Source organism: Papilio machaon, chromosome 16 (assembly GCF_912999745.1).
Source record: "Papilio machaon chromosome 16, ilPapMach1.1, whole genome shotgun sequence".
Lineage (NCBI taxonomy): Eukaryota > Metazoa > Arthropoda > Insecta > Lepidoptera > Papilionidae > Papilio > Papilio machaon.
This window is the reverse complement of record NC_060001.1, coordinates 6,851,901-6,875,088: the sequence shown is the minus strand read 5'-3', so window position 1 is coordinate 6,875,088 and position 23,188 is coordinate 6,851,901. Positions and strand designations below refer to the sequence as shown.

General features: G+C 33.3%; 1 protein-coding gene across 3 annotated transcripts; it reads right to left on the bottom strand.

Moving 5' to 3' along the window:
* Positions 1-78: 78 nt before the first annotated feature.
* On the bottom strand, positions 79-22,128 carry LOC106716602 (phospholipid phosphatase 1). 3 transcript variants are annotated; one of them, XM_014510143.2, is made up of 7 exons: positions 21,733-22,128; positions 10,265-10,367; positions 3,988-4,142; positions 3,151-3,365; positions 1,302-1,428; positions 843-1,025; positions 79-339 (listed from the first exon to the last, which is right to left on the bottom strand). In XM_014510143.2, exons 1-7 carry the CDS (start codon positions 21,829-21,831, stop codon positions 214-216), a joined length of 1,008 nt encoding a protein of 335 aa, XP_014365629.2. In that variant the 5' UTR covers positions 21,832-22,128; the 3' UTR covers positions 79-213. The 3 variants fall into 3 exon arrangements, with proteins under 3 accessions (XP_014365629.2, XP_045537495.1, XP_014365630.2); XM_045681539.1 differs by lacking the exon at positions 21,733-22,128 and adding an exon at positions 14,559-14,654; XM_014510144.2 differs by lacking the exon at positions 21,733-22,128 and adding an exon at positions 13,591-13,659.
* Positions 22,129-23,188: the final 1,060 nt, after the last annotated feature.

The following is a 23,188-nucleotide window of genomic DNA, read 5'->3' as shown; positions in this document are numbered from 1 at the left end:
TGTACGTAGTTCTGTCTGTTATTGTCAACTTAAAAATAACTACATCACTTATATCATACACTTTCACTCATACACTTTAACGAGGCATTTAATTGTTACATACACATGTCTTGTGATCATTAAATTGTATTGCATTTCCACATAAATATTAATTACAAATAGTAATTGATTCTAAGTTCCAAGTTATCTTTAAATAATCTAAGTTAAAATTATTTAAGTGAGAGGTCCCTGCAGCCTGGTGTCGTATATCGAAGTTCTGTTAGACTGTACAGGAGTTACAATTCTTTTCTCTATTTTCTGTTCTTTTAAATCAGAAAAGTTTTTGCAAAGGACGAGTACCTGAATAAAGAAAAAGAAAATGTTATATGTTATCGCTTTATCATGTAAATACATTTAATTTTAAAATTATTTATTTAAACGGTAGACATTATTTTGCAGTATCATTTCGTATGATATTGGTTCCGATATAAAGTGAAACCGGCTATGTTTTTGATTTGTTTCTAAAACGTCACAAATGAAGCGAGCTAAGGGATTATATTTATCATACAGGGCCGGTTTTAGTATTTCCGGCGCCCTGGTCGAGTGTTTTGCGGCGCCCATTGTTTTTGGTGTCGAGGAAATGTTCCAAAAATCTAATCTTAGGGGGCACTTCAGGCGCCCTTTTACATCCGATCTTAGGCCCGGCGCCCTAAGCGGTCACCCCACTTGGCTCTACCCTAACGCCGTTACTGTTATTTTTTTTAAAATTAAATTAAACCCTCTAAACAAGTCGGCAGCACTGAATGTGTTAAGCTTTACCACAAGCTTTGGTCATGTTTCGATTAAAATTTTCTTGTACTCACAGTGTAGAAGACACATATAACTCCAATAACAGCGCCGGTGAGCACATCCCACCAATGATGTCTTCGGTCAGTGATCCTGGTGAGCGAGCAGACGGCGGCGTAGGTGAGGCACATCAGTTGCAGCACAGGCACTGCCAAAACGCTGCGGTGACGCCAGTCGAACGCACGTTGTTGTAAATACCACTAGAGACAGAAAATTGGCCTTTATTGCTATGACCATAGAGTATGTTTTTTTTTAAATACATGAATCTCTGAGATGAATCTTTAAATTCTAGCTAGTTATATTTGGTAGAACTAGAAAGGAAATTAGTTTCTTTTGAAGATCACACGATTTCTGAGACCTGGATTGAGCACTTCTGACTAACTGGGCGTAACTCTGGTTGAGCATGATTCTGACTATCAAAGCATTACTTTTATTGGCCAGGCACGTGTCTTTTACTAGCATAAGTTAATATTTACCGCCATGAACAGTCCGCAGTAGATGGAAAGCGAGGTGTGTCCCGAGGGGAAGCTGTGGTAGGAGTCCATCTGATACCACGCGGAGTACCTGGTTGATGTACACTCAAATGTGCTCACGTATTCTGACCTGAAAAACACAATCATTTATACATTTTTACATATTAAAAAAATGAGTGTCTGTATGTAATCTCGGAACAACGGGACAGATTTCGACGAGACTTTGATGTGAAGGTAGCTGTGCACGCGGGCATATTATAGGCTACGTTTTTCTCTTATTCCGCGTGAAGCTGCAGGCGACTGCTATATTTTATTATAGCCAGCTATTACTGAATTACGTTTGATTTATAAAGTGAATTGTTAGCTTTGAAGTACTCATTCGTTGAAAACATTTTTTTTTTTCGCCTAACCATCGTAGTCTATCTTGACATGATAAGTGATTCATCGTTGTTGTACCGTAGTATCGGCATACGCTGTACTCTTAATACATTTCTATCAGCCATCACATCTGAATTCTTATTCCTAACGTATGAAATACTTCTAATTGCAAACTTTTGTATATAAAAATTCATAACATCAACAAATGCAAGGCAACAATTTTACTTAGTATTACGTGTTGCAAGGTGACTTTTAACTTCATTGTCACGTTGTTTATTTAAAAAAAAATATGTGGATGGAAATCCACTGGGATTTGAAACAATCAAACCACAGATACGTGATTCAATAACCAACAATTATATTATATTAATAATAACCTTTATTAACAACGTAATCATTATTAAATTACGCGAGCATAAAGTAATAAATAATTGAAAGTATCCGAATTCAAATCGATTATTAAATCGAGTAGATGTTTTAAACAATTCGGTGAAAGCGTTAAAATATTATCGTTCGGTATCGATTAATTGTTATGACACTCGAGTCGAAATCGATACGGTGTTAACTCTCTACTTGACATAAAGTTTGTTTACCGAGAAATTTAAAACGACTTGAGTGTAGGGTTGCCAGATCGCCAAACCTACTAGCCGGACAGACCAGCCAGCCAGTTTGGCCGGACATTTGGGTAGAAAGACACCCTATATTATTTAGGATTTTTTCACAGTATTAATAGGTACACAGGTTTAGGAAATGTAAAAAGCCTAACAAAAGCTGTAAAACCGTTTATTTTGGCCGAACACGCGATCAAAAAGCCTACCTATGTCTGGCTTTATCCGGACGCCTGGCAACGCTACTTGAGTGTGAGAAAATGTTTTACTATAGTTGTTATAACCGTTTCTACTATCGACACTTGTCCAAAAAACATACTGCTATCTCTATTATATCCAAGAGACCAAGAAAGAGGGCAATATAACCTAAAGTATTTCACCCGAGGAAATTAATGCTGACAATCTATTAACGTATTGTGTCAAGTTGGCGAAATAAATTGTGTTAAATTAATTTATAAAATGAAAAATACAAGTTACAAAAAGTGGTTTTGTAATCATGCTATTTTTAGACAATAATTGTTAAAAACATTTGGAGCGAATGGCGCGCTTTTGTTACCAAACTGTCAGATGTAGTGAGGGGACATAAACGTTAATATCTTTGTAGATCTAGTGTTGCGCCGATACACCGGCACAATGTCGGTTTTTTCTCTAACACTACGTTGTGTCTTTTCTATACAAAGTAGGTAACTTAAAGGTCACTAACAAGTCAATCCTATAATATTATAAAAACTATTTTTAAACGGTTTTATTTAATTCGCTCTGTTTATTTGGTTCATATCTAGTTATAGTAAATACACCTACTACAAATTAATAAATTTAAGTATATTTTTGGTAGTCTATCGATAATTGCTTTGTATTTAACTTACCCATTACAAGTCTTGGCGGTATCAGGCTCGCATATATCAAAGAAGGTCGGTCTAGGATTCCCTGTGATACCTTTCATGACCTCAACTACTACGATATTAAAGACCAAGCCATAACCGTAGTTACGATACATCAAGAGTGTCTGCTTAACTGAATGTTTCATCTTCTGACATATTGTTAGCTGCGAGTCTAACAATATTAGCTCTGTTACCCATATCTGAAAAGAAAATAATATAACGCTTGGTTTATTTAATTTACTACGGATTTTACTTAAACTTTTTTTTTAACATTAATCCGAAAATTTCCAGAAAAAGATGAGTGCTAATAAGAAGGATTAAAGCAGTGAAGTACCAAGACCTCATAAAAGGGGCGAAGAAAACATAAACATACTTCTGGTTACTTGAGATTGACTTTAAGCAGTACAAAATAACAGATCGTAACGTAAAGTACTGACTTATCAGAATTAAAACTTACCACTATAAGGCCCTTCGTACACAAAGCAACGTAAGTTTTCGATATACGAGAGTTTGAGTCGCTAAACGATTTACTCAATACTATGTCATAGAGATTGATACAAAGCGCGAGTCGCCGACATTTTTATATGTCATCGCCAAAGACAGTCAGCCTGGTCAAGATCGTCGTGAGAAAAGACGCTTCAATTTTCAAAATGGCGGATTCTATACAATTGATATGCAGTCACTACGCCTGTAGACGAGTCGCGACGACAATTCAACTTTGTACGGAACGCGCTCAACGTGATTCTCACATTGCAACCATGCAATCTTAGTTTCGAAGTTGCCTTACGTATGAAGGGCCTTACAGTATGTTATAAAACGTACCAGTATAAATGGAGAGATGAAGACAGATGTCATAATAACGGTCGCAGATACGGTGTCGCCTGTGAACGTGTAGCTGAGGGCGGGATCGTTGCAGAAGAAACCGCTTTTATGCTGCGGGAACATACCCAGCTCTTGTAGTGCAAGAATTATCATTACTGAAAAGAAATAATCTAAGGTCAGATGGAATAAATTCGTTCTAAATATATTAAAACTAATAGTGGAGTTCCTAAGAAACTTATTTAGAAACATAATTCATGTTTCCTTGTGCAAAGTACTGGGAATATGTTGCTAGCGTCAGTATTTCTGACCAGACATGGCTTAGGTGCTCTCAATAATAGGTCATTTTACAAATTATAAGACCATACTATTGTATCATATCACAGTATGTGGGCTCGTAGTCAAGCGCTAGTCAGAGAATTTAAAAATTATTTCTTTATAAATGAGTTGGGTTATAAAAAATACTACAAGCTAAGCTATTATTCAGTCTTCTCCAATCCCCCTTCTTTGGGTATCGGGACAAAAGAACATTTCCGCGCCGTATTGGGCAACGCTCGCCCGCTCGTTAGCCAATTTGTTTAGCCATCGCCAACATCGTCCAAACCGGCACATCCGCGATCTGGTTAAGTTCAAAGTCAATGTCAGACCGATGTCGGGGGGAGGGACGCGGAGTACGCGGGAGGGGGAGTTACGAGACAATTGCATAAGTGGCGAGGAAGATCGATTTCGCAAAGGACCACTTACATTGAATATAATGGAATAAATAAATTTAGTTTCCATCGTTATTATAGGAGCAATTAAGAAGAAATAATTAACATACATTATAAATAGATTTTAATAAATAACAAGACGACTATTAGGCCCTAATCCAGAGGAGTAGTCAATGATTGGTCTTCTGATATTTAAAGAAATCACTGTTTCGTGTAATATTTTATGATTATCATTATTTTAAATTTTCTCTCCCCTGTGTAAAACTACCTTAAACTCAACAAGTCAATCATGACGTTCGTGATTGTTTAAATCGCCGTCCAGAAAATCTCACTATATTTATGTTTAGTTTGTTGAGAAAAATTATGTTGTGTTTTAAAAGCCGAAGAAGATAATATATTATGTTGACATATATTTATTTGTTACAATCTGAATATCTTCTCCAATTGAGCAATGACCGTTTTATACGTCTGATCTTCTTATATATAAAATTCTCGTGTCACGGGGTTCAAACTTGAACTCCTCCGAAACGGCTTGACCGATTCTCATGAAATTTTGTGAGCATATTCAGTAGGTCTGAGAATCGGCCAACATCTATTTTTCATAACCCCCCCCCCCCCCATTTAGTTTTTTTTTAACATCGCGCGGACGGAGTCGCGGGCGACAGCTACTTTTTTATAATGTAGTAGATGTTGCCCGTGACTTTGTCCGCGCGGAATTAAAAAAGTCAAGTAATATTTATGGCTTATTACCCGGGGATAGTGTAGCTTTCCAACAGTAAAAGAATAGTTCAAACTATTTGGCCTTCCGAAACTACTGAAACTATTTCAGTAGTTTCGGAACAATCAAATCATTCTTCTTTGCAATAATATAGTTAAATCAGTAATTCACTTCGATCCAATATCAATTTAAGTGGCGATCGAAAACTTATACGCGCTAGTTTGGTTAGTGCTCTTTACTCTTATTTCTATTTTATAATGTTTCTAAAAGCTTTGTCTTCGGCGGCATTTCCAAACAGCTACGACTTAGGGTCCTTGAAGACGCGAGCGTATCACCATCTCAAAGGCCGGCAACGCATCTGCGATTCCTCTGGTATTGTAGATGACTATGGGCGTCGATGAACACCATGGTGTTCCCGCTGCTCGTTTGCCCCCTTCTCTTATATAAAAAAAACCTTTAGCTGCGAAATAACTACTGGTATTTTAGAATACCAAAGCAACTTAATGTCTCTACTTCTTTTACTATAACAATAGTGACCTTCTCGAATATTCCTTCGAGTGAAGTTGATCAAGAGTATCCTGGGGATGCTCCGATCTATTCAATTACTGTGATAATCGATGCTGGTCCAAGGATTCGTTTACATAAACTTTGTTTGAAGACTACAGATTAAAGATACGAACAATACAAATGCTTGTCAATAATAGTTTGTTCTCCGATTTAATAATGAACAGGAGAGAATTTTTTAAACCTAGTTTTATCTCTTACGAGCTTTTACCCGCGACTCAAAAAAAAAAATGCACAGAAGATAAAAAAGTTCCTGTGTTCGTCTCCTAGTTCTAAGCTACCTCCCCATCAATTTTTAGCTAAATCAGTTCGACCGATCTTGGGTTATAAATAGTGTAACTAACACGACTTTCTTTTATATATATAAGATATAAGATTAGCAACTACTTCGACTTCGCCCATCAAATCATATACTGATTTCTTTTCTGTCATTGCATTTAAAGTTAAATAATCGTATTCGCGGACGTTACATTCTGGATATTTGACGCAGATACCAAAAACGCTATCAATCATTTTAGCCGGAAATTTGTCTACAATTTCTTGGCCGCGAATTGTGCAACCGTGAATATCGGGATCACGAATAAGAAGTGTTCAAGCGCAACAACGCGAAAGTTGTTAATGAAATGTTTTGTTCTAAAGACACTAGATGGCGCTGTACGGTATAAATTCACGTAAGTGGTTGATTTCATTGTTTATACGTAGTTGCGGCTAATGCTAATTAAACGACTATTCCACCCGACCGTTTTTGTTTCATTTTGGGTTCTTGTACAAGAAGAGTTGAAACCATTCTAAAGCAATGTAACCTTTCCCTGTGATTCCAGTCTATTTGTAAAAAACCTTACAGAATGCCTAACCTGAGAATTTCTGGTCTCAATTAACGAATATTAATTTTTGTATTACCTTACAGATTCACTTGAATTATCTGTTCACTAACAAAGCTAATCCCTACATATCTAGATGTAAACATGGCTTTAGGTATGACGTAACAGCTCTTGTCTCCTGTCATCCGGCGTGTTGAGTTCCACGTTAGTAACCACGTGAACACTACAACTTATTACGTAACCCTTTTGAGCCAATCAACTGCAGATTTAACTGCAACTGATCCACGGATTACTAACTGAAGTACACAAGATCTTTGTTTTGAATAATGAATTGTTTTGTAACATAGTCGCAGATATTATCAGTTCATAAACGTTCCTATCGAGGATTAGAGCCTTAACTAAGGTAAGGATAATTAGGTGCAAACGCTGGCTCAGTACTTTGGTTGACTACGTCTTTGAATATCTTCAAAGGATTTCATTGAATCTATATTATATAAACATTTTAAAGTTGTGTACAATAAATTATAAGGTTTTTCTAAGGTCTAAGGCTCTAAAGAATTCACTAATTAAGTATTAATTGTTATCGAATTACAAAAATATGTTCTAACAATAATTAACTTTAGTAGTAAAACATAACCTACAAAGTCATGGTTACTACACAGTAATCCCAATCGATAAGCCCAAGCATTACTAATGCAAAAGGTTTCCATATCACGTTTAACTGACAAATAAACTGTGGATAAGTGCTCGTTATTTTGAATTATTTTCTTTTTTTTTAATTTATCTTTATCAATGATACTTTAGACTTTAAGTATTGTCAAATGTTGTTTTTTTTTTAAATAAGAACTTGGAAGGAGAGTGGATAATTACGGTGCCTTTTTTAAATCTGTTTTATTTTTACTTCTGATTAAATTAAACGAATTATGTTTTATTATCTTGTATAATAAAAGAGAGCATTTTATTTTTTATACATTTTAAAAACTCCAACAATTTGGAGACAACAATAATTGTTTCGTCGGATTCTTAAAAAAAGCCCAAGAAAGTTCGTAATTTTTTATTAATTCCTTTATTAACTTGTCTTTAACTGGCTTAGTACATTATCAATATGATTCAACGCAATAGTTTATTTTAAATTTTTAATGGTTTGTCGTTTTAGCAATTGAATAATGATCTTTGTATACACTACGCAGTTGTATACCAACGTTGGCCCAATACGTTGCACCAATGTGTGAACATTGGACCAATGTGTTTGCCATACGATCACTCGTATAATTGTTTATCGCAATCAGAAACATATCAATTTCAGTGGTTACCAAAAAGCTTATTAAAAAAGTACCTCATCAGGATAGTAGCGTAAAAGTGAGATCTTAACAAAATATTACATTAAATACTATGAAATTATTACGTTTATACGTTGATGTTAGAAATATATTTACTTTTCAGACTTAAGTGTTCACCTGAAAATAATTTTTAAACAATCATCACAGCTTTGCTTTTTTTGTAGTTTCTACTACTCGACACTAGATGGCGCTAGCCATACCAATGACACTTTATAAATCATGCATACGAATGAATGCTTCAATAGTATTCAAGTAATAATAAGGAAACAATTGAAGATAAAATCATAAATTGAATTTAATAAATCAACTCATATTTAAAGTGACACTGTTCCTGTAATAAAATATATTCCAGAAATCCGAAACAATTTTTATGACGTCATATAATAACGTCAAAAATAATTTAATAACCTTCAAACAAATGCAATGAAATAAAAGCCTTAAAAGCAATAATTCTTAGTCTTTGTTAAGAACATTTGTATAAAAGATCACGAAGAATATAGATTAATAAACTCCGATAATATAAATCTAACTTAGAATATTCAAAGGTAACTTAGATTTGTATCTTAATATCTTCATTAATTTTCAAAATGAGATTCATGCTACAGATTGTATGTGTCACCGAACAATTGTGTACTTCGTCAGTTTATAATTTCACTAGACAAATTATTAAATGTGAGCAAAATTTGCCTATAGAAGTTTTTGATAATTGACTTATCAAATGTATTATTTAAACCATAACATAAAAATAACGCAAGCTAAATAGTTCATAATTTGACGATTTTACTTCGTCATATTATAAGCTATTAAAACATTTCAAATTTTGAATAGTCATTTACGTTCACTATTTGATGTCAGTTAATTACACCATTTGACAAGATAAATAAAGAAAAAGTTCACAAACGTTCGGTGACATAAGCGATGGACGTATTAGATTGCTCTTGGATTATGATTAAGAACAAGGCGGTGTTTTAATAGATTTTTCTTATTGTGCAATGAATACGTAATTAAACATTAATTTTCATCCCACGTATATAGTTGTAACCTATCACGCCATTAGACAAAAAATTAAAATTAATAACATTGGGTTAATATCATTCTTAATTTAAAAATTAAAAATAGAAAAATAAATTTTCGTTGTCTGTCGTATGTTCTAGCATTCGGCCATTTAATTGCTAAATAGTTATCTCCTTTTTTTAAGAATTAATTAACGATTAATTAATTTACGAAAGTAATTTTATTTACATATATAAAAAAGTATCTTTATGGTTATTAATATTATAATTATTTCACCTCATTATAAAAATAAATGTTATATTTTGGTGTTTGACACATTTACTGCGGCGGTCGTTGACATGTTGTTTTTTTTTATTATTTTTTTCTGTTCCAAAGCGCAGCAGCGATTGCGTACATTCTGCCACATGTGATCGCATTGTCGAACACGTGTGCCCGCTTTTTTTGTCAATTAAAAAAAAATAAGGTGATAAACGAAAACGCTCAGCCAAATATACATATATTTTTTAAAATAATGTTTCTTATTTATTTCAAACCAGATTTTGTCTGTGAGATAAAAATAATAAAGCATTGTGGGATATTATTTTATATTTAGGTGGCGTTATTGTGTGGGTTTATATGCATCATAACAGAATCCCATCAGCTTGTGATGACTTGTTCATTCAGCCATTATAATCAAATTGATTTACTTTAAATCTTTTGCATACTCGACTCTTAGAATATAGACCTTATAATTGAAATCTACAGGGTTTAAATTACCTTACATAAAAAATATAAATAATAACAGCCATCCTATTACAAAGAAGATTAAACCTTCATCACATCGATGGATTTGCTTCCATTTTTGGTAGTCAATTTATTTCGTAATTTTAGATACATTTAGTTTTTTTTATATTTTTTAATTAAAAAAAGTTTGAGGTTGTTAGTTATAAACGAATGTGTGACCATACGTTCAAAAAAACAAGATATGTCAAAAAACCGACGAGCATGCAAGCCTAGATAAAATATTATGATTTTGGAATAGACGAGAGGAATGTGCTAGGTCCGAACCAAATATCCCATCTCTGCGTGCCCCGCTGGGTCACGGGCGTGAGTTATGATGTCGTTTTTACTTACCTAATAGTAACAAGGGCAGGTCTATTCCAAGAGTCCACCAGATACTATGCCGCTTACCGCTCGCCTGGCTGTGCAGCAGTTGCGACTCAATATCGCCACGTCTCTGAAAAAAAAAAAAACAATTATTGATAATATGTTTCATAAAAAAGAAACAGAAAAATATTTTTGACAGTCGATACTTTTTCAGTTATATAAAAAAATATGTATATTTATAGTCCGCCGTGCCATCTTAATAACAACAGAATGTAATAAAAAAAAACTTTAGGTTTTACACAAATGTCATATCTTGACAACTGTGGTCATGAAGCTTATAAAAACGCAACTATGACCTATAGTGATAATATTGTTTGCTGTAACAAAGCTTTCGTAGGGTTTTCTAACTTTATTACGAGGCAATGAAACTTCGCTCGTTAATTTAATCGATCGAGGTTCAGCGTCAAGGTCACGGTGACCTTGCCTCCTGCCCTTCACTGTGACCTTTACTCGCGCCGCCTAAATTTTCAAGGACCGTTGACCCTTGAAACTAGTATTACCTATTAAGACTAGAAAACGAGGACAATGTATATGTATATACCGTGATTGTGCATTGCAGAAATACCTATTTATTTCTTGTTTTTAAAGAAGAATGAGCTGGATATGTTTTTTTTTAATATCATAATAATTTATTAGATTAACACACAATTTTACACATCAGTTACACTTTACAAATATAATCGAAAAGTAACAATAATATTTTTGCACACATTTGTTGTAACCATTCCAAATAAGCTCGAAGCTTGTGCTAGGACATGGTTTACTACAATAGTCCAATGACCAGATTCGAACTAACCACCAAAAGATCGGCGATCCGAATTTCCGACCTATTGACCTAGGCTATTGTCACTTAGTTTTATATTATCCGAGTTCCAGCAGTTGAAATAAACAAGAATATGTAATGTTACTTGTGTATATTTCTTAAACGCTTTTACTTATCTCACTACAAAACTTATTTTAATTATATATCCTACGAAAAATAACATAAAAACTCTTCCAAAAGAAGAAATTCTTTATTATTTGTATTTTTGTATTTTTTTTTTCTGTTAAAATGTTGAATCTTGGTCACCCTACGGCTACGTTTATTTAATAAATCTTATTTTGAAGTGAAATAATGATTGAGAAATTCAAAATGCCAACAATCGAATGTGAAGACATTAAACATTATTTAAATTTTAACTTTCCTTAGAAGGGTTATTCTTCTAGAAGAATACGTCTTGTATAAGTGTTTTTAACTTACATTTCCACTGGTGAATTAATTATACAAATTACATTGAAATATCTGATATATACACGGTTAGAAAATTCAATAAAGCTTAGATAAAAATAGTTGGCATTTGGCATATTGATGTTAGAGTACTCTTAGCTACACTTCCTCATGCAATTGTCCGAAGCTATTTGTCATAAAATAAATAAATAACAATAAGATTTATTTAATAAGATAATAAGACCTCACAAGTGCTAGTAATTGACAATTTTGATTTAATTAATATCAATCATATTTTAATATTGCAGTTACGCTTCTTTACGCGCGTAAGACAAAAAGGCGGGAATTAAAAGATAGCAACGGATACATTTTATTTTTTTAATTCAATCTACTTAATGAATAGGTTTAGGAATTTCTTAGATGAGACATATTATAACCTAGTTTTTATAATGCTTAATCTATTGATGTCACATTATTGTACTATGGAATAGTACGAGTAGAGTAAAGCGTAAATTACGCAGTCACTTACGACTAAATTTACTACGAACTGTGAACAATTGTGACGTAAAATGAATCAGATTTGTAAGTACACTTGTACTACGCTAAATGGGTTATATTATTTTCCAAGAAATGTAGTACATATTCTTCGAATTTACACGACAAAGTTGGTCAGTATAATCCTCTGAGGATAGTCCTATTACAAAGAGATGGTAAAAACATCACATGAATTGTTCCATTTTACAACACTACAATAGTTTTTTTTTTTTATAGAAGGCAAAGATGTATAGTTTTTGTAGGAACAAAAGTCAAAATACAAGAGTAAAGACAATTAAGATAAATCTTACTAATATAAATGCGAAAGTTTAAATTGATGGATGTTTGTTGTTATCTCCAAAACGGCTTAAAATATCTTTATGAAATTTGTTATAGATGTAGAACATAATCTGGAAGAACACATACACTAATTCGTAAGTTTTTTTTTAATTCCGCCCAAACAAAGTCGTGGGTAAAACCTAGTCATACATAAAAAATGACATCGCTTAAACAACTTGTTCAAGGCGCTAGTAAGTCGATTGTTTAAATGGATTTCAAAAGATAAATAACTAGTAAAATTACTGCACGATCGTCTACTGGAGGGGCTTCAGAAGGTATGCAGATCTTCAATGATTGCTCGCAAGGTAATCGACTAAGTTATGTTAAACCTAATCGACTAAACTAGGTCTAGTATTGTAAACAAGTTAATTAAGTGATAAGTATAAAGTTTTTAATAATTATAAGGAATCTAATGACATTATTCTAATCTGATACATAGACAATTTAAGCCGATCTAAGTTGTACTTAATTCTTTTCAATATTTCTATGGATGGAACACTTTGTTTTTTTAACCATGACACATTAATAAAAAAAAATTAAAAAGTAATGTTACGAAATATTATCAGCATTACTAGTCGTTTAATAAAGTCTATTGTAAACTTATGTGATTTATTTTTGAAATTCTGTGTTTTTATAATACTAGAAGACATACCTAATCTTCGTTAAAACAAAGTAAATAATGGTTTGGAATGAGGTTAGTTTATATCTTACTAATATTATAAATGCGAATTTTTAAATGGATGGATGTTTGCTTGAAAGTATCTCCGAAACGACTGAACGGAACTTGATGAAATTTGGCACAGATGTAGAATATAGTCTGGAAGAACACATAGGCTACTTATTAAGTATTTTTTTAATCCCTCGCGGACGGAATCGCGGGCGACAGCTAAATAATAAATCTTTATGAAATCCCTTAATAGCCACAATGACTGAGCACGACATTAAATGGTTCATTTCAGTCACGTATAAGTCTACTAATAGGATACCACAATCTCTTATAAGATACTAGCTTTTACCCGCGACTCCGTCCGCGCGGAATAAAAAATAGAAAACGGGGTAAAAATTATACTATGTCCGTTTTCTGGTTCTAAGCTACCTGCCCACCAATTTTCAGTCAAATCGAATCAGCCGTTCTTGAGTTATAAATAGTGTAACTAACACAACTTTCTTTTATATATATAGATTACCAATGCATTTGTTCTAAGAAACATACCCCGACCGCTCCATACGTAGTATACTGCATTATAACACGTCACGCGACTCGTTTACAACGAATTTACGATACAACTGATGTACGAAAATCAATTCGCAATCGCCTATATATTTAATGATAAAGTACAAGGTATCATATCTTATCAAATTTCAATTTAAAGTAAATACATTACTCATATGTTACTAGCTGTGCCCGCGACTTCGTCCGTGTAACGTACTATTTTCGGGTAGCATTTTTAATGACTAAGGCTAATTATTTTACTTAAAAATTATGTAATATTACAACAGAACATATTAAACTTACAATACATTCACATAAACATTTTTCCATACAAACTTTCATCCTCTATTCGCTGTTTTTATTTTACACTCTTGTGGGTAACAGTTTTGTGAACTTCGAATGTCATATTTATTTATATCAAAAATTCCTGAACCGATATCAAAAATTCTTTCACTGTTGGGAAACTAAACTATTGCCGAGTGACATAGCTTGCGTGAGCCTAAGCGGCCTAAGCCTACGGAGGCCTAATTTAAGTCCTCTCCCCCTTCACAATCCTTTCTTATTAGAAAAGGATGGGAACGGGAAGTGGATTTCGCGGAGGAGGGGACGCATAGGAAGGGGAAATATACTCTTTCTGTTCGTCCCCTTCTTCATTGATTAAAGGTAGGCAACGCATCTGCATTTGCGGATGTCCATGGGCAAGCTATTTTGGCGAATTCAGGTGACTGTTAGCTCGTTTGCCACCATTTCATATAAAGAAGGACATTTTTCTAATTCCTCGTGTACTAAGTGACGGTCAACTGTTAGTAATCTTATGTTTTATCTGTAACAATCTGACACTATTTGAGATTTGAAGAATAGCTTATAATAGTTGATTAAAATTACGTAATTATATTGTTAAAATAAATATTTATTTATATATGAACTCAAACTTCTTACATAGTTTAAAAAGTATATCAAAAAAATACCTGAACACGTATTGAAGCCATTCTCCTAAACGTTTCCAAGCTATTACGTATTGCTGTTGTTTGTACCATTTCACTAACTTATAGTTTTAATTTATAAAATACACTTTTTAATCAATTAAAATCCGTCAATCCCGTTTAAACAGTTGTCAAACAATGAATGTATTTCTAACAGTTTATAAAATTATTATTAAGGAAAACCCCAATCCTTTATGTACTGTACCTTTTACGTCAATAAACGAATCATGTATGATGTGTCAAATGCAATGTAAAATGGATTTTGTTATATACATTTTGAGTCTATATTTACTTTTAAAGTATATTTTATATACACTTGTCTTTGGTACTGTTTTTAAGTGTACGTGATGTAAACAATATGTGAATGTTGCAGAAACCGATATATTTTTCACTACATTTAATATAAAATGTATACAAGAAGATGTAAAAACGTACAAGATATAAAACAAAACGTCAAAACGAAATATGTCAAATAAAAGAAAAACATTTTATAAAAATGTCCAAAAAGGCTGTATGCAACCACGAGGCCGCAACAATATGTACAATATGTATATAACATTTAATTTATATATAAGTTATAAATATAAAATAACTTGTAATTAATAACTATTCGAATTTCATAAACCATAGGAAAAAGGTTTACTATGCATTTCATAATACATTCTTACTCAAGATTTCTTCAGACATTAAATTTCTGGCATTTTTGAATCATAACTACATTGACTTAGATACATTTCATTTAGTTGTTCGATATTTAATTTTGACACGACCATAAATATTGCGAAATATACGTTTAAATTTTTTATTTTCTTACAATAATTTAAATCTTCAAGCCGAAGCTCCATCCTGTATATTTCTATTAACAGAGTAAATCTCTAAAAAAATATTGTTATTTTTGAAAAAACAGTGATAATATGTTTTTATACGGCAATTTTGGTTTCGGAAACCCATGATAAAAAGCAAAAACTTGAATAACCAAGTCCTTGTTAATAAAATGACATTGTTTATTAATATACTCATAAATATTTTATCAGGTAATTGTCGACCACACGAGGATAAATATGAGTTAATATTTCAGAGCCAAAGAGTAATAAATATGAAATGATCAAGTGCAATAAATCGCCTTACAGCCGCCGCTAGCCATCGCCGGGGAGCAAAGGCTATCTTCTTATATCCTTTGTCATAACACGTCACGACAACAATCATTGTATACGATTTATTCCATACATTTCGCTGATATAACTACTACTGGTTGGAGTAAGGATGCTAAACTTTACAAGTTATTAGTCTGGCAATGCTAAATTTAGTATGAATATTAATAAATGTCCTGTCTATTTTAAGCGCCAATCGCCTATAACATAGTACTATTTTTTCGTCCTCAAATTTATATCTGGATGTATATCAGTTTTTGTCTAGTACAATATAATCATACTTGTTTTAGAATAAAGCTTAGAAAGATTGTTAAATTTTATGCTAACAAGATTTTAATTATACAAAGGATCGTTGTACTTCTTCCATCTTGTATAAAGCTTTCCTGCAACTGGCGTGCAATAATTCAAGATGGCGTCAGGATAATCTTACATCAAGTAACTATTGCCGTATCGTACGATCACACCTCAAGCCACAGTAAATCACGAGTTAATAGACAATTTCATTAAAATAAGATTTAGCTTTGCACATAATTAACTTATTGTTATTTATCAGCTGTGAAAAGGTTAACTGACTTATGACATATGGCCATAGAAGATTGCAAATGGAGATTCTCAATTCATGGGTATATTTTTGGGAAACCTGAATCGGTCAGATTATGATAGAGGACTGTATTTTGTAAAAAGTAACCTAATTAGATAAGTAATAATCCAAACCAGATATAATATCTCGGCTTAAGAGATGAAATTAGGAAAAACAGGTAGACCACAGTGTGGCTACAGGTAGACAAATATGATACTAAAAAACTATTTTTTTTTAAATTTACGCGGGTGAAGTCGTGGGTGACAGCTAGTGTAAAGAACCATTCGTAGATTTAAAAACTAATTTTAATCATGTTTCATCCAAAAAATACATTCAATTGATGATGATGATGTAATCCCGGCCGATATCGGCCACGGCGACTGCCTTCAGCTCCGGTTTTGACGTTGGTGTGCTCGCATGTGGCTTATGTAGCCAATTTTGTTTGCAAAAATCCTCGCACATTGCGGACACATTCAATTAAACAATCATTAAATAACTTTATAATTCATTAAAAATATTTCTATGAAAAGTGCTATCGCCATTCTAAGAAACTTCACAATATCTCATTTTGTTCTGTTTATCAAATACGCGCCAACATTGTTATGTCAACTTTGTTTTCATTTATGCAGCAACTGTCTGTATTCTGTGCAACAGATTAAAAATAAAAAATAAAACAGCTAAAATAATCACTATTTTTGGAATGAAATCAGCAAATTAATGAACTCAATATTTATTATTATAGATTTGGGAGTACATTTGAATAGGAACATGTCTGAATTTTGAGGTTATAAATTATTTACCAAACAATATTCCGTCGATGAAACATAATGAAAAAATTGCGAAGCCTGTAGTTTGATACAATCATCTTAATTTCTATAAATAGTACTCTGACAGTCCCTTTTGTTGTTAATTAATTATTGATAATAATGACGGACAAAGATTTACTGCTTTATAATTAAATAGATTGCACGAGTAACGACGCGGCGTGCGATGTTTATTGTCAATTGACACTTCATCTGTTTATTATCTACTGTATTCTATTCGATACTAGATGGCGCTGTTAACAGGCAAGCTCAACAAATAATTTAATTAAATTTATTTTATTTACTTTTAAAAATCCTCTTGATATCATATTAAATTAATATTTTACAATATTATAAAAATATGTTATTAAACTTTAAAGTTCAATTTGTTACGAATTAAACAAATGTACATTCTTCTAAAAGCATAATATATTAATCTTTCACTGACTTAACAAAACCATGGCAACTAACCTTTAACAAACCAAAAAGAACTGTATAAAATTATAAAACCTCTTTTACAATATGAAAAGTAAAATGTCAAAGAATAATAGTTATCAAAGAATAACACTCGCACTCGTCACACTTGTCACAATTTTTTATATTTTTCAAGGTCTGTTCAAAGGAACATTGACCTTAAACTTTATTGACTCTATGATATTTGTCTTCGTATATAAATAATACAGTTGACCTTGCCTTACTGGACTACTGATTAAATAATGACATTCGAAATGTGAATTTCGAGTGCTGTGACACTTGTATTGACACATACAGTTGTCTCTGGTTTTTTCAAAGGGAATGTAAGAGATGAGACGAGTGCTAGGAACACGACAAACGAAATATTCTTGTTAGCACAACATTCTTATCGAAGAATGTTAACTGCATTTCGAAGTATGTATTATTGCTACTGATGTTTGAAAAGGTGCGGTTTAAATTTATAAAACTTCAGAAAAGATAAATGATCTCTTATCAAGACATTCAAGTCGTTAAGTGATCACTGAGGAACTCGCTTAGTGTACATTTAACTATAATGCGGAATCCCTTATTTCAATGCCTTAGTCATATAATTAGTAGTGTTAGTAATATAATTAGTAGTGATAGTTTGGTTTTAAAAAATAACTGTCACACGATGACAAACTTGTGCATTTAACTTTTTTTTATATTATAATGTGGAAAATGAACATGCGGCCACCTAATTAGTCGAAATAACGAGACGACCGCTGCCAACAGTCATCCGCAATTGCAGATGCGTTGCCTACCTTTAATCAGGTCTTCCGTTGCACTTATAGAGAATTTTTACTCTTCCTATGCGTCCCGTCCTTAGTCAAATCCACTTATAACAGGACTAAATTTAACCTCACTACACTCATTAGACGGAACGCGGTATTAATTCCATTTCACGCCTGTCTTCTGTGTGGTTGTAGTATTTCACCAGAGGACCCATTCGTGCTGTCGATATTGTTTTGCTGGTATCGACCATTGTTAAAAACTTGTAACTTAAATATAATTTATACGTTTATTTTTTATATACAACAAAGTGATTAACTTAATGACAATCTGTGCATTAACTTAATCAATGATATTACACATTGGTTGTAAATTTAAATCATTATTGTAATTAGCTTAATTTCATTATATAAATTACTTAATATTTTTCCTAATAATAAAATTGGAGTGTCTTTATGTAATATCGAAAAGAATAAATGTAATATTTCGCAAACATAATTTATTTATAACAAAAAAAAAAAAATGTTTCTTCGCTAGTACGCGTATGTTTCGTATAGTCTTCGAAACTACTGAGCTGATTTTGACGGGACTTTGACGGTAAGGTAGATCCATGCGGGTAGGGTTGCCAGGTCGCCAAACTTAATAGCCGGACAGACCAGCCAGTTTGGCCGGACATTTGGGTAGAAAGGTCGGACACCCTATATTATTTAGGATTTTGTCTCAGTATTAAAAGGAACACTCTCGTTTGGGAAATGTAATCAAAAAGCCTACCTATGTCCGGCTTTATCCGGACGCCTGGCGCTACATGCGGGCATCTTATAGCCTAATTATTATTCTGCACTAATTGAAATTTAACTTAGTAATTATTCATGATCATTTCATGATGTATTTGAACAGAGTGCAAAATTACATTTTAACGTTTTAAGACATCTTCTATATATATATAAAAGAAAGTCGTGTTAGTTACACTATTTATAACTCAAGAACGGCTGAATCGATTTGACTGAAAATTGGTGGGCAGGTAGCTTAGAACCAGGTAAAGGACATAGGATAATTTTTGCCCCGTTGTCTATTTTTTATTCCGCGCGGACGGAGTCGCGGGCAAAAGCTAGTAATGAATATATCAAAGTACGGTTACAGTTTTCCTTATTCTTTCAAGGTTGTTTGGTGAAATTGTCGAATTCCAAAACATTGGAACGAGAGAATGTGAGTCATAACAGAAATCGAGAACATGATTATACAACAAAATGGAAAAACATTTCACGAACAGTATCAAAATCTTGATAATAAAAAAATGTTTATAGAACGGATTAAATCGTACTTTATTTACGTACCGTATCTATTTTTGTGTATGATTCAATACATGTTACTGGGACAAAGTTCCACCACTGAAAAGTTCTATTATTTTTATTTAATTTACAAGGAATGTCGTTTGAAGAGTAAGTCAGAAGAAATTAGAAAAAGTTACAATTAAAATAACAACTACTTATTAAGTACTTGTTTTTTCTATCGTAACTTACTCTATGACATCATAATATAATGTCATAGAGTAAAAGTCTAAAAGACTGTTACTTACTCTATGACGCTGATCTGATGATTTCTTGCAGTACATCTGTCTATCTTAAAGTTCCTTAAGCTACATTTATTGAGAGAATTGTAAATTAATAATCTTAGTAACTATGAAACAACACTTAGCGCGGCTGTCCTGAATACCACACTAACCGTGGGATTCTGAGACCAATATCTTTGTAAAAATCATATCGTCATTCCTGTCATCTATGACAAAACAGAATTAACAATATAAATGACGATTTTAGCCTCAGACACCCTCAATAATAGTTGTTGGTTACTAAGTGTGTATCTAAATGTGATTCGAATACCTAGGGCTAGAATAACATTTCACACAAGCCGTGCAAACAGTTTTTATAATATTTAACAGTTGTAATCAGTGATAAGATTAAGTTATTTATCGTCTTAACCAAAGGAGTACAAAAGGTGCAGGCGCCTCAGCACCGGGTCGAAAAGGGCGCCCGGATGGCGTCCTGGGAGACATTAAGCAACCTGGCGCTCAAAGTGTTAAAAACTATCTTGGTCTATTTTAAGAATACAAGAAAATGTATATCGCAAACTCAACATATTATGCGTCATAATAGAGATAGTAGTACATCCGACTGAAATAAACAGGAAACTAGTAAACACTATACAAACGTTATGTTACGGATCGATTGTCAAATTAGAAATTTTACAATTTAATATTCTCATAATAATCACATTGGAAATTGTAAAAATCATTGATGTCTTGACATGTATCGGAAATTTATAATTTATTGAAATCGTTATATTATAAAAATCTAGTAATTATACCCGAAAAAAACGTGCATGTATGCGTAGATGTATGAATGTAGACCAGGTCGAACTATTTTGGACAAGTGACCCCTTTCCAAAATGAACTGTTACCTCAGACCCCCCACGGCCAAATTACCTACTTTTAAGATCAATTATTATTTTTCATTGTGACTTAGGTCAATAGAAGAAGACAGAGTGAGAATTAGGAATGCTTTAAGTTCAATATCGGCCCCAGGGTTTTGATATCGACCCCTTTGGAAAACCCTGATGTAGACGAAGCAAGAGAGGTGTGTCAGGACCGCGCCATATTCATGTCCGTGGTCTGCCTATCCACTTGGGTTACGGGCGTGAGTTATGTTATTGTTATTTATAATACTCTAGCGACTGTCACTTTGAGTTCTAAGATTGCCGATATCAGTTGAGTCAATATTGAAAAGACTATCTTGCTTCTTGATATGATTATCATTTCTGAATATTATTTGTAGTAAGTATATCATGTTACATTGCAAATGTGAACCATGATGACGCTGTTCTTGTAACGCATGTGACGCTGTGTTTTCTGATATTGTATTTTAATGCCAAAGGCCATGTAAAACTCTTTTTTTGTACAAGTTTTCAAACACTGCAAATTTTTATTTATGAACTATCTTACTAATGTTATAAATGCGAAAGTTTAGATGGATGTTTGTTTGAAGGTATGTCCGGAACAGTTCAACGGATCTTAATGAAATTTTACACAGATGACGAACGTAGTCTGAAGTACGCCTGTGTGTACTTACTAAGTTATTTTTGAATTCCGCGCGGACGGAATCGCAGGTGACAGCTAGTACCATAAAACTTAGCGGAATACAAATCGAGTAACACCAAATATTTCAAAATCGTTACATTTTTCTATTCAACAAGAGCGAACACATTTACAGCACACACAAGATATTCAAAAACATTTAAACCTCCGGTCTTTCGGGTAAAAAAAGGACAAACAAAACCATATCTATGGTCAAGTCATCACTTAACAATCAGCGCCCCCTATACTAATTATAAACCAAACAACTCACCGCCTTATCCAATGATGTTTCAGAACCATTTACTGCAAACACTTCGGTGCTTTCCGTCGGCGTTATCCTGCTTACGTTAACACAGTCCAACGCACCCATAGCGTACACACGGCGCTCACAAATTATTAGACTACACACAGCCCGAAAGAAATACACACGGTTCTAGAGCATGTAGGATACTTCAACTTCTTATATTGCTGTCTTCTTTCGTAGGGCAATCTCCACGTAAACCGAACTTGTCTTTCCGAACCACTGGAGTGCGTTCATTAGCAAGAATATCCTTTGTCCCACTACACACGGCTGTATTAAACGGTAGACGAAATACACACAGACGCGTTGGTTGTCCTTCTACTCGCGATATTGTCAAGTGACTGACAAGCGTGCGCACACGCTCTCTTTGGTATTACGACTGACACGGATATAACTCTACTGGATGTGCTTATCGTTTACTTGAACCGGTTTTATAAACAGTTAGTTGATAATTGAGGCGTCTTTTCTTACTTTATCTATATATATAAAAGAAAGTCGTGTTAGTTACACTATTTATAACTCAAGAACGGCTGAATCGATTTAACTGAAAATTTGTGGGCAGGTAGCTTAGAACTAGGAAACGGACATAGGATAATTTTTACCCCGTTTTCTATTGTTTATTCCGCGCGGACGGAGTCGCGGGTAAAAGCTAGTATGTTAATACAAATTAGTGACTGTGTGTCTTTTTTATCGTAAAGTATGCCTTGTAAATTTATTTAACTAATTGTTGGCTTACTTTACTTCCAATGATGTGATAACATACTTATTCTTGTTTTTGAAGTTTAATTAACCAGAATTTAAATAGTGTCATGTCTTTTTTGTGATAATGAAAGCCCAATCCCTCTACATACATAAGCCTAACATGTCGAATGTCATAACGTAGTTTGTCGTTTTCAAAATAAATTGTCTTTACAAACTATATATAGGAAAGCCAAATTTTACTACACTTAGTATGTAATGTAAACTAACTGTCGCCCGCGACTCCGTCCGCGACTCCGTCCGCGACTCCGTCCGCTTGTTGTTGTGGAATTAAAACAAAACTTTATTAACAGCATTGTTCTTCCAGACATTCTCTATATCTATACCAAATTTCATCAAGATCTGTTGAGCCGTTCCGGAGATACCTTCAAACAAACATCCATCCATCCATCCAAACATTCGCATCTATATACTCGTATATATAAAAGAAAGTCGTGTTAGTTACACTATTTATAACTCAAGAACGGCTGAATCGATTTGACTGAAAATTTGTGGGCAGGTAGCTTAGAACCAGGAATAGGACATAGGATAATTTTTACCCCGTTTTCTATTTTTTATTCCACGCGGACGAAGTCGCAGGTAAAAGCTAGTTTATAATATACGTAAGATTATTAATTCTGTATTTCTTTTGAAGTAATATACCAATACTTTATATGAGACACATATA